Genomic DNA, 12,753 nt, shown 5'->3' with positions numbered 1-12,753 from the left:
GGGGAGTGGCACTATATGTTAAAAAAAAAAAAAAAAAGGCAGAGTCAAATATAGTAAGAATCTTAAACGAATCTAAAAGTATCACAGAATTTCTATGGATAGAAATTCCATGCTTGCATAAATAAGAGTATAAGAGGAATATATTATTGACCACTTTACCAAGATGGTGACTGTGTTTGTGAAATGATCAGGGAAATGAGAGAGGCTACAAAACACAGAAAACCCAATAAGAATGGCAGATTTCAACTATCCTCATATAGACTGGGAACATGTCACCTCAGCACAGGATGCAGAGATAACATTTCTAGACACCATCTTCTTGAAGCAGCTAGTCCTGGAACCCACAAAGGGAGAAACAATTCCTGATTTAGTCCTAAGTGGCACACAGGTCTGGTCCAGGAGGTAAATATAGCTGAATCATTCAGTAATAGCAACCATAATGTAATTAAATGTAAACATCCTTATATTGGGGGAAATACAACAAAACAACAAAAAAAACCCACCACCACCACAGTAGCATATAACTTCAAGAAGGGGAACTACACAAAAATGGGAAAGTTACTTAAATGGAATTTAAAAGGAAAGGTGACAAGAGTGAAATGCCTGCAAGCTACATGGAAACTTTTTAAAAACATCATAATAGAGGCTCAAATTATATGTATATCCCAAACAAAAATACAATAAGAGGACCAAAAATTGCCACCATGGCTAAACAGAGTGAAAGAGGCAGTTAGAGACAAAAAGACAACTCTTAATAATTGGAAGTCAAGTCCTACTGAGGAAAATAGAAAGGAGCACAAATTCTGACAAATCAAGAGTAATTAGGCATGCAATTAAAAGCAACTAGCGAAAGACAAACAGTAATTTTTTTAGTACATCAACAGCAGTAACCTGCAAAACAATCTGTGAGCACTGGACAATCGAGGTGCTACAGGAGCACTCAAGGAAGACAAGGCAGTTGCGGAGAAACGAAATGAATTCTATGCATTGGTCTTCACTAGAGAGGATGTGAGGGAAATTCCCATGTCTGAGCCATTCTTTTTAGTTGACAAATCTGAGGAACTGTCCTAGATTTAGGTGTCAATAGAAGAGCTTTAGGAACAAACTGAAAATTAAACAGTAATAAATTACCAAGACCGATGATATTCACCCAAGAGTTCTGAAGGAACTCAAAGATGAAATTGCAGAATTGCTAACTGTGGCTTGTAACAGATTACTTAAAATCAGATGACTGGCAGATAGGTAACGTAATGCCAATTTTTAAAAAAGGCTCCAGAGGTGATCCTGGCAATTACAGGCAGGTCAGCCTAACTTCAGTACCAGGCAAACTGGTTGAAACTATGGTGAAGAACAAAATTATTGGACACATAGATGATATGTGTCTCAAGTTGTAGTTGGGGAGGTTTAGGTTGGATATTAGGAAAAACTTTTTCACTAGGAGGGTGGTGAACCACTGGAATGCGTTACCTAGGGAGGTGGTGGAATCTCCTTCCTTAGATATCTTTAAGGTCAGGCTTGACAAAGCCCTGGCTGGGATGATTTAGTTGCGGATTGGTCCTGCTTTGAGCAGGGGGTTGGACTAGACCTCCTGAGGTCCCTTCCAACCCTGATATTCTATGACATGTTGGGAAATAGTCAACATGGCTTTTGCAAGGGGAAATCATGCTTCACTAATCTATTAGATTTCTTTGACAGAGTCAATAAATGTGTGGACATGGGTGAACCAGCTGATACAGTGTACCTGGATTTTCAGAAACCTTTTGACAAGGTCCCTCACTCAAGGCTCTTAAGCAAAGTAGGCAGCCATTGGATAAGAGGGAAGGTCCTCCCATGGATCAGTAACTTGTTAAAAGATAGGAAACAAAGGGTAGGAATAAATGGTCAATTTTCACAGCAGAGAAAACTGTGGGTCCCCCAAAGATCTGTACTGGGACCAGTGCTGTTCAACATCTTCATAAAGTGATTTAGAAAAAGGGGTAGAACGATGAGATGCTAAAGTTTGCAGATGATACAGAATTACTCAAAATAATTAAGTTCCAAGCTGAGCGTTAAGAGAGTTACAAAAGGATCTAAAAAACCGAGTGACTGGACAACAAAATAGCAGATGAAATTCGGTGTTGATAAATGCAAAGTAATGCACACTGCAAAACATAGTTCCAACTATACACACAAAGCGATGGGGTCTAAATTAGCTGTTACCACTCAAGAAAAATCTTGGAGTCACTGTCGATACTTCTCTGAAAACATTTGCTCAATGTGCAGCAGCAGTCAAAAAGCTAACAATGTTAGGAAACATTAGGAAAGGGATAGATAAGACAGAAATCATCATAATGCCACTATATAAACCCATGGTACGTCCACATCTTGAATACTGCATGCAGTTCTGGTCACCCCATCTCAAAAAAGATACAATAGAATGGGGAAAAGTACAGAAAAAGGCAACAAGAGTATTAGGGGCATGGAACTGCTTCCATATGAGGAGAAGTTAAAAAGACTGACTGTTCAACTTAGAAAAGAGACGACTAAAGGGGGATGTGATTAAGGTCTGTAAACTCATGACTGGTATGAAGAAAAATGAATAAGTGTTATTTACTCCTTCACATAACACAAGAACCAGAGGTCACCCAATGAAACTAACAGGCAGCAGGTTTAAAACAAAGAAAAAAAAGTACTTCTTCACACAATGCAGTCAGCCTGTGGAACTTATTGCCATGGGATGTTGTGAGGGCCAAAAGTATAACTGGGTTCAAAAGAGAATTTGATACATTCATGATGAATGAATCCATCTATGGCTATTAACCAATATGTTCCTAGACACAACCCCATGCTCTGGGTGTCCCTAAACCTCTGACTGCCAGAAGCTGGGACTGGACAACAGGGGATGGATCACTTGATAAATTGCCCTGTTCCATTCATTCCCTCTGAAGCCACTGTCGGAAGACATGATCCTGGGCTACATGGACTATTTGTCTGGCCCGGTATGGCCATTCTTATGTTCTAAATGTTCTTAAAAGGGTCTGTAACCAAATAGAGAACAGTCTACTCAGAACCTGAAATAGTACTAGAGATTCATGAATCTCAACATTCCTCCATGGTCAGCAAGTATCATTTTGTAATTAAAGACTATCATAAAACATACATAGAAGGGGGCTGGATTGTTGCCTAGGCAACTGGAATTCTGGCATTTCCTAACTTTTGAGTGCTCGATTTAACAGCCTTAACATTCTTTTGACTTTTTTTTTTTTAATGTAATATTACTCATTTCATAGAGTGGCCAATGAGAGGAGGAATCTGCCTTGCCGGTGAAGATTCTGACTCCAGAATCTGACTCGTTGATATCTTACATAGCTGTACAGGTTAGAGAAAGTAATCCACGTGTTTTAACTTACAGTTCCTAGATTTGCTCTCAGGTACAGAAAGCAGGATGGGCCACCAGAGTCTGAGTCCACTGACTTCATACAAGGCCCATCTTTTCAACCAAGTGTTTGGCGAACAGAATCTAAAAATTTAGCCTTTTTTTTCCAGATGGCCAGGTGATTAATGGGGTAACTTGGCTGCCCCCTGTGGCCACTATTTTCACATATTGTCTTATGATGATGGGCTCATTACAAGTCATTAAAATAAAAAATTTCATGCCCTCAAACCAATATTCTTAAGAAAGTGCAAAGAATTACATGCATTTACAGGAAACATATTGAGGAGCACTCGGCATTATAAAATGTCACCATTGGAGCAGAGCAAAACAATTAATGTGAAACTTTTTTCACCAAAAAAAAACCAAAAACCAAATAAATACAGATTTGGGTCAACTAAACTTTTTTTTTTTTTTTTTTACAAATTCATGTCTATTTGTGAATTATTTTGGTTGAAATGAAAAAAAAAATTCTAAAATGTCAACACGAACCATTCCAACATTAAACAAAAAGTCTCACTTTGATTGTCTGGGCTAGAATCACATAGCAACATACATGGAGGAGGTAGTGGTTTTCAGAGATTCCAAGTCCAGAAGGGACCATGGGAGCATCTTGTCTGACCTCCTGTATAACTAGGGCCCTACCAAATCAAGGACCATGAAAAATGCTGTAAAAATGGACTGTAAAAATCGGATCTCCCCCATGAAATCTAGACATTGTAGGGGAGAGGGACGGGCAGGGCTGGGGGCGCCCCAGCCGGGGGCTCCTACCATGCACCAGTCTTCAGCTACTAGACCTGGCAAAGCTGGGGAGGGATGGGACTTCCGCTTCCCCTGCACTGCTGCTCTCAGCAAGGAGAGGGGGCCCATTACACCCACCACCCGAAACCTCCCCCCGGCTACCTGTACCTCCGCGGCTGCTCTGTCAGAGCTAGGCTCTGAAGGTAGCACAGACGAAATGAGAGTGGCAATCCTGCAACACCCCTACAAGAGTTTTACAACCCACCCTCAACCTCCTTTTGGGTCAGGACATTCATGGTTACACCACCATGAAATTTCAGATGTAAACATCTGACCCATGAAATCGACTATTTTTAAAATCCTATGACCGTGAAATTGATCAAAATGGACCATGAATTTGGTATAACACAGGCCATAGAACTCTCTCAGAATAATCCTAGAGCATAGCTGGTGGTGGCGCCACCTGTGAAACTTTTAGCCCAACAGGGATGTGGGAGGCCCAGATTCAAATCCCCCACTTGGGCAATAGAACTTGAACCCAGGGCTCTGCTCTCCCAGGTGAATGTCCTAACTACCTAGCTATATTGCCATCACGCACAATTATTTCAAATTTGGTGACACTATATACTTCCAGACCAGTGGCACCGCTATGGGCACCCGCATGGCCCCACAATATGCCAACATTTTTATGGCTGACCTGGAACAACGCTTCCTCAGCTCTCGTCCGCTCACGCCCCTTCTCTACCTACATTACATTGATGACATCATCATCTGGACCCATGGGAAGGAAACCCTGGAAGAATTCCACCATGATTTCAACAACTTCCACCCCACCATCAACCTCAGCCTGGACCAATCTACACGGGAGGTTCACTTCCTAGACACCACAGTGCAAATAAGTGATGGTCACGTTAACACCACCCTATACCGAAAACCCACCAACCGTTATGCCTACCTTCATGCCTCCGGCTTCCACCCCGGACACACCACACAATCCATTGCCTACAGCCAAGCACTGAGGTACAACCACATTTGCTCCAACTCCTCAGACAGAGACCAACACCTACAAGATCTTCACCAAGCATTCTCAAAACTATGATATCCACATGAGGAAATAAGGAAACAGATCAACAGAGCCAGACGTGTACCCAGAAGCCTCCTGCTGCAAGACAACCCAAGAAAGAAACCAACAGAACTCCACTGGCCATCACATACAGTCCTCACCTAAAACCTCTCCAATGCATCATCAGCGATCTCCAACCCATCCTGGACAACAATCCCTCACTTTCACAGGCCTTGGGAGGCAGGCCAGTCCTTGCCCACAGACAACCTGACAACCTGAAGCATATTCTCACCAGCAGCTACACACAGCACCATAGTAACTCTAACTCAGGAACCAATCCATGCAACAAACCTCGATGCCAACTCTGCCCACATATCTACACCAGTGACACCATCACAGGACCTAAACAGATCAGCCACACCATCACCGGTTCATTCACCTGCACATCCACCAATGTAATATACGCCATCATGTGCCAGCAATGCCCCTCTGCTATGTACATCAGCCAAACTGGAGAGTCCCTACGTAAAAGGATAAATGGACACAAATCAGATATTAGGAATGGCAATATACAAAAACCTATAGGAGAACACTTCAATCTTGCTGGACACACAACAGTAGATTTAAAGGTAGCCATCCTGCAGCAAAAAAAACTTCAGGACCAGACTTCAAAGAGAAACTGCTGAGCTTCAATTCAGTTGCAAATTTGACACCATCAGCTCAGGATTAAACAAAGATTGTGAATGGCTAGCCAACTACAAAAGCAGTTTCTCCTCCCTTGGTGTTCACACCTCAACTGCTAGAAGAGGGCCTCATCCTCCCTGACTGAACTAACCTCATTATCCCTAGCCTGATTCTTGCTTGCATATTTATACCTGCCTCTGGAAATTTCCACTACATGCATCCGACGAAGTGGGTATTCACCCACGAAAGCTCATGCTCCAATACGTCTGTTAGTCTATAAGGTGCCACAGGACTCTTTGCCGCTTTGACAGATCCAGACTAACACGGCTACCCCTCTGAAGCTTGACAGCAAGCTATAGGGTATTCAGGGGTGGGTCATTTTTAAATTTTTCCTGTTCAATCTGTTCCACTTTCTATGAAATACTTGAATACTCATTTGGGAAGTGAGGAAGAGCGAGAAAGTGATTCTATAGCCCAGGGGTTAGGGAACTCACCCAGGAGGGAGGCAAAGAGGAGCGACACCTGGGTTCCGTCCCTGCACCACTGAATAGCTAATTATTTATACAATGTGAAATCGCTTCAACAGAAGAAACTGAATGAGACCCATCCCAGAATATAGTATAGCCTGGGGGGTAGGACACTCACCTGGGGGAGATGGAGTCTCTGACTTGGGTTTCAGTCCCTGCTCCAAAGCAGGTATTTGAACCTGGGTCTCCCAGGATTAGCAGAAGTGGTTTACAAAATAGTCATGATTTTGTCTCTACACGAGTTGTCCTTTGCACTGGAGTTAGTTTGGAGTAACTCCACTGACTTCAAAACTGAAGCCCAAGGATTTTAAAGCCCATATTACGTGTAGTATTTTAGCTTTGAAAAAGGTTTTAGAAGTAGAAAGATAGTTCTAGACTCCCGGCAAAATTCCAGTTTTGATAATTACCGTCTCTTTCCTTACCTAGATCATCATGTTTCCTTGCTCGCTCCTGAATGCCCTGCTCCCACCTATTTGTTCCCTTCTCCCACGTGACTTTTCATGCTCTCTCAAATGCTGCACTTTCTGCTTAGAACCCTGTTTCTTTTGCTGCTCACAAAGCAGCCTCCTTCATCCAGTCAAAAATTTCTCCTTAAAATATCTATGGTCACACTTCTTCTTGTTTCAAAATTGCATCAGCCAAACTAAACAACCCCTCTTGGACTGTCCTGCCTGAACCAAATTCAGTCGTGGTGTTGTAAGCAGGCACAACTTCACTGAAGTAAATGGATTAATCCCCACTAATGCCAGAGCAGACTATAACCCTCCATATACAATTTCACTTGTAAGCTCCCCAGAGCAGGGACAATTACCTTCCTCTATATTCAGACAGCACCAAACACAATGTTGGTCCTCCACCTAAGAAACGATTGTGCTGTGTACTGCTATGTAACTACTGAATTTCATTTGGTCTGTAGGAGAAAGGGTTGGGCTAATCGCTAGAAAAGTCACTTTTAGATCAGTTTGGTATGAAACGGAACATTCATAATTCACCTTTCTATAGTGTCCTAACAACAACATTCCAAATAGTTTTGCCTTTTGTTTAAAACTGTTACTATTTATTTTGTAACCACCACACAAAGTGGTGCAATTAAACTGGACACCTGCACTGAGTGTCTGAGGGCACAAAGCCTTCCTACTGCACATAAGGCACTAAGGGTACGTCTACACTACCCGCCGGATCGGTAGGTAGAGATCACTCAGTCGGGGATAAATTTATCGTGTCTCATCTAGACGCGATAAATTGATCCCCGAATCGACACTTGTACTCCACCTCGGCAGGAGTCGCCGCCGCGGTCGACTCACTGCCATGAGGACGGCCAGGTAAGTCGAACTAAGATACTTCGACTTCAGCTACGTGAATAGCGTAGCTGAAGTTGCGTATCTTAGTTCAACCCCCCCCATCCCCAGTGTAGCCCAGGCCTAAGGCTTTGTCTACACTAGCACTTTTGTTGGCAAAACTTTTGTTGGTCAGGGCTGCAAAAAAACAAACACCCCCCTGACCGACATAAGTTTCACCAACAAAAGCACCAGTGTGGACAGCGCTATGTCATTGTGGGGGGTTTAATTATGTCAGCAGGAGAGTTCTCTCCTGCTGGCACAGAGCAGCTACACAGGAGACCTTAGAGCAGCACAGCTGCAGCAGCACAGCTGTGTCGCTGTAAAGTCAGTAGCGTAGACATAGCCTTAGGTAGCCATGTAACTGAATACTTCCCCACGCATTATTGCTCAGATATCACATGGAACTCTCAGACATTCGAGATGAAGCCAAAATATCATGCCATTTTGTAGTATGCTTGGAAGGGAAACTGTTGCAACTGGATGTTCTACCTCAGCTGTGAATTTTCAGCCTACTGTGGATTTAAGTCAGTTTCATTTCATATCATATTTTCTAAATTCCATAGGAAAGTGCCATTGGATCAGCCAACCCTATTGACCGTATGTCTTTACCTGAGGGGTTTCCAAAGCTGTTGGATTTTCTGCAGAAAGTGAAAATTGATCTGTAACAATAAATAGGATTTTTTTTTTTTTTGCACTCATCTGGGTTTAAGAAAAAGTCTCTTGATGGAGGTTTTGTTTTTAATTTTACAAAACAAGGTTCTGTTATAATGAGAGCTTCTGTGCCAGGTTTCAGCCCAATGGGAATTTGAATTGCAGAATTACAATTCCCCCAAGCACATGATAGGGGTATGGAAATAGAAATGCTGAATGTGACATTTCATTTATAATTTTACATTTTTTGCAAGTCAGGACACTGATGAATCAACGGCACCAGAACATTAGACAGCTCTGGACATCTCAACACCAAAAAGATGTCAATAAAAATGATTATGATAATCTTTTTTAAAAGACCAACATATTGCCTAGCTTGGCTATGTGACAGTGTTGTAGCCATGTTGGTTCCAGGATATTAGAGACACAAGGTGGGTGAGATAATATCTTTTATTAGACCAGTTTCTGTTGGTGAGAGAGGCACGCTTAAGGAGCCACACAGAGCTTCAGGTCTGGGAAAGGTACTCAGAGCATCACAACTAAATGCTTAGTTAGTTTAGCATAAGTAGTTAGCAAATACTGTAAGGGATCATTCCAGGTAGAGTGGCCCATTAACACCACTGCAGTCCTAGGACCAAAAGGGGGTTAGTGGGTTACACGTTGTTGTCATAAGCTATAAATCCAGCGTTTGTGTTCAGTCCATGATTTTTCGTGTTTAGCAGAGTTATGAATTTAAGCTCCGAGGTTCGTCTTTTAAATGTATTGTGCATATTTCCTTTGAGGATGAAGACTGATAGATCAGATATAGAGTGACTGCTTTGTGAAAGCACAGCTGATATGATGATTTTGTCTTTTATCATTTTCCTGTGTGAATTCATTCGAGAGCATAGTGATTGCCTGGTTTTACCCACATGGTTGCTGTTGGGGCATTTAATGCACTGAATGAGGTATACTAGATGTTGTTATAGGCATGTGTAGGATCTTGAAAGGTGTGTTGTTGGGAGTGTTGACCATCGTAGCAATGGAGACGTCTACAGATTTTGCATCTGTTGTTCTGGCAGGGTTTGCTGCCTGTTACTGAGTTATATATTATTGAAATTCAAATCTATAACTCACTACCAACCCTGCCCCACCCCAAGCTGCCTTTATTTCCCCCTCCTCTGCCTTCCTTCCTCCCATCCCCAGGACTGAAGGGGTGTTAACGGGCCACTTCACTTTGAATAGTCCCTTGAAATAAACTACTGATGCTAAACAATTTGTTCCAGCTTGGATTTAGCTGTGACACTCTGGGTGCATTTCCCAAATCTAAAGAAGAGCTCTGTGTAGCTCAAAAGCATGTCTCTCTCATCAACAGAAGTTGGTCCAATAAAAGACAAGACTTTGCCCACCTTGTGTCTCTAATGAAGGAGACTCTGAGATCTAGAGGTATTTGTAAGGTGTAAATGCTTCAGAGAGAGAAGTTGTTCGGCATGTGAACTGGAGGGATGGAATGAAATGACAACAGAAAAGTTAGTCTACACTTTTCTTACTGATGAGATCTGGTTTCCCCAAGGGAAACTGCAAAAGTCCCATTGTTCAAACAAACAATAGAACTGGACAAGACAAAATAAATCCCTTCTGAAATTACAACAGAGATCAATCCTACTTTGGCCACCCAGGGAGCTGAGGGGATGGACTGGATGGCACCTAAAGGCTTTTCCATCTCCAATATCCTATCAACAGCATCAGCTCAATATACCGAGTGGTTCTGTTGCCGTGAAAAACAGAAAAGGTAATAATTTTTCTACCGAAGACATTAAGTCAGGCCCACTTATAACATAAAAGTTAAAATTTTCTTTAAAATCTACTAAATAATTTACAAGACCCACTCTTGGCAAGTGTCTAATGCTGAAAACGAGGGTATACACCATTTCGCCTGTCTCAGTGAAATGATTTGATAACCGACTGACACAGTACCATTATATCAAGAAAAAGGCAAAGTGAAGAAGAAACCAGCTTCAAAAAACAGCGAATTCAAACCATCCAGGATGAAATTCAACATGGGTCAGAGGGCCAGCAAGAAGCCCAGGAACCTCTTAAATCCCACTTACTCTCTCAAGATAGAGATACATAGACCTTGAGCTGATCTGAGCCTGGGAGCCCCTCAGTGGCATCTGGCAAACAGCCCACCAGATCATAACTCATACAGGCCTGACACACACTACACCCCCAACACACAGTTGTCATACAATGTATCTAAAAGGTGTCATGTAAGGTATCATATGTAAATTGGTAACATACTGGTCCAAAAAAAAAAAAAAAAAATCACTATGTGATGCATGTATGGGTTGTGTACAAACAGTTGTGTGAGTGCTGGAAATATGCCTCCCAAACACATTTTAAAGAACAGTGCATAAACCAAGCCTGCCCTAGACAAAAGGAAAGTGTATTTATTCGGTCTGATTGGCTCCATGACTGGCTGAGAACAATGAAAGTGCATTTATGAACATAGTAAACAAAGCTATCAAGTTAACAAGCAGCAGTTTAGTGAACACACCAGGAGACACTGTAACCCAGGAACCCTTCCTGGCTCTTGAGCTGGAGACAAATGCACTTTGGGTAATATACGGGTACCAAACAGACATTTAGTTATCCATCACTTAGGGAACAAAGGGAATAGCACCTTTTGATTCTGTGAACAGTGGGTCCCCTGGCCTGGAAACATGGAGATGCTGGTAACTTGATGTGCATAAGAAAACTACTTAGGAAAAGATCATAACCTACTAAAATTACATTTTAGACTGTGTTTTGTTTTGTTTGTAAGCTTACCTGTCTGTTTCTCTTGCTTAGTATCACTTAAATCTGTTCTTTGTTAATAAACTTATTCTGAGTTTTACTATGAACCATCTCAGAGCTTGTCTACACTTTAAACTCTGCAGTGGCGCAACTGCACCATTGCAGCTATGGCAGGTTTCAGAGTAACAGCCGTGTTAGTCTGTATTCGCAAAAAGAAAAGGAGTACTTGGCTTGTGGCACCTTAGAGACTAACCAATAAGGTGCCACAAGTACTCCTTTTCTCATTGCAGCTATGCCGCTGTAGCATTTCAATGAAGATGCTACCTATGCTGATGGGAGGGCTTCCCCCATCGGCATACGTAATCCACCTCCCCAAAGAGGCAGTAGCTAGGTAGACAGGAGAATTTGCACTGTGGATTTTTCAAACCCCTGAGAGACGTATTTCCAAAAAGAAAAGGAGTACTTGTGGCACCTTAGAGACTAACAAATTTATTTGAGCATAAGCTTTCGTAAGCTACAGCTCACTTCATCGGATGCATGACGTAGTTATACCAACCTAATTTCCTAGTGTAAAACAGGTCTCAGTGCTGCTCTATTGAAATATAAAGTGAACCCTCAGCTAAGAAGATAAGAACGGCCATCCTGGGTCAGATCAATGGTCCATCTAGCCCACTATAACATATTCCAGGTACATCAGAGGGAATGAACAGAACAGGCAATTATTGAGATCCATCCACTGTTGTCCACTTCCAGCTTCTGGCAACTGGAGCATGGGGTTGCATCCCTGACCATCATGGTTAATAGCCACTGATGGACCTATCCTCCAATTCTTTTTTGAATCCCGTTATTGTTTTGGCCTTAACATCCACTGGCAATGAATTCCGTAGGCTGACTGAGTTATGTGAAGTAGTACTGCCTTTTGTCTGTTTTAAATCTGCTGCCTGTTAATTTCATAGGGTGACCCCCTGCTTCTTGTGTTATGTGAAGGGGTAAATAACACTTCCTTATTCACTTCCTCTCCACCAGTCATGATTTTATAGACATCTATCGTAACCCCCCTTAGTCATCTCTTTTCTAAGCTGAATGGTCCCAGTCTTTTTAATCTCTCCTCATATGGAAGCTGTTCCATGCCCCTAATCATTCTTGTTGCCCCTCTCTGGACCTTTTCCAATTCTAATGCATCTGTTTTGAGATGGGGCGACCAGAACTACACATAGTATTCAAGGTGTGGGTGTATCATGGATTTATATAGTGGCGTTATGATATTTTCTGTCTTATCTGCTTTTTTGACTGTGGCTGCACATTGAGTGGATATTTTCCGAGAACTACCCACAGTGATGCCAAGATCTCTTTCTTGAGTGATAACGAGTAATTTAGACCCTATCATTTTGTAAGAATAATTTGGATTATGTTTTCCAAAGTGCATTACTTTGTATTTATCAACATTGAATTTCATCTGCCATTTTATTGCCCAGTCACCCAGTTTTGTGAGATTCCTTTGTAACTCTTCACAGTTAGTTTTGGACTTAACTGTCTTAAGTAAAAAGAAAAGGAGTACTT

The 12,753-nt window shown here is 42.0% G+C and overlaps 1 protein-coding gene across 17 annotated transcripts in view; it reads right to left on the bottom strand.

The window, feature by feature from the left end:
* Positions 1–12,753, bottom strand: part of LOC102939360 (transmembrane protein 263) — a 307,551-nt gene that overhangs the window by 270,917 nt on the left and 23,881 nt on the right. Inside the window, exon 1 of one of the 17 annotated variants that reach the window (XM_037900120.2) lies at positions 5,656–5,711. The exons of 13 other annotated variants lie outside the window; for them this stretch is intronic. In XM_037900120.2, coding sequence (XP_037756048.1) covers positions 5,656–5,688 — 33 coding nt within the window. In that variant the 5' untranslated portion in view covers positions 5,689–5,711. Of the gene's footprint in view, positions 1–5,655; positions 5,712–12,753 lie in introns of those variants that run through there. 3 more of the 17 variants (XM_037900114.2, XM_037900119.2, XM_043549971.1) reach the window with 3 other exon arrangements.

The sequence above is a fragment of the Chelonia mydas genome, chromosome 6 (genome assembly GCF_015237465.2).
Source record: "Chelonia mydas isolate rCheMyd1 chromosome 6, rCheMyd1.pri.v2, whole genome shotgun sequence".
Lineage (NCBI taxonomy): Eukaryota > Metazoa > Chordata > Testudines > Cheloniidae > Chelonia > Chelonia mydas.
This window is presented reverse-complemented; position numbering and strand designations above follow the sequence as displayed.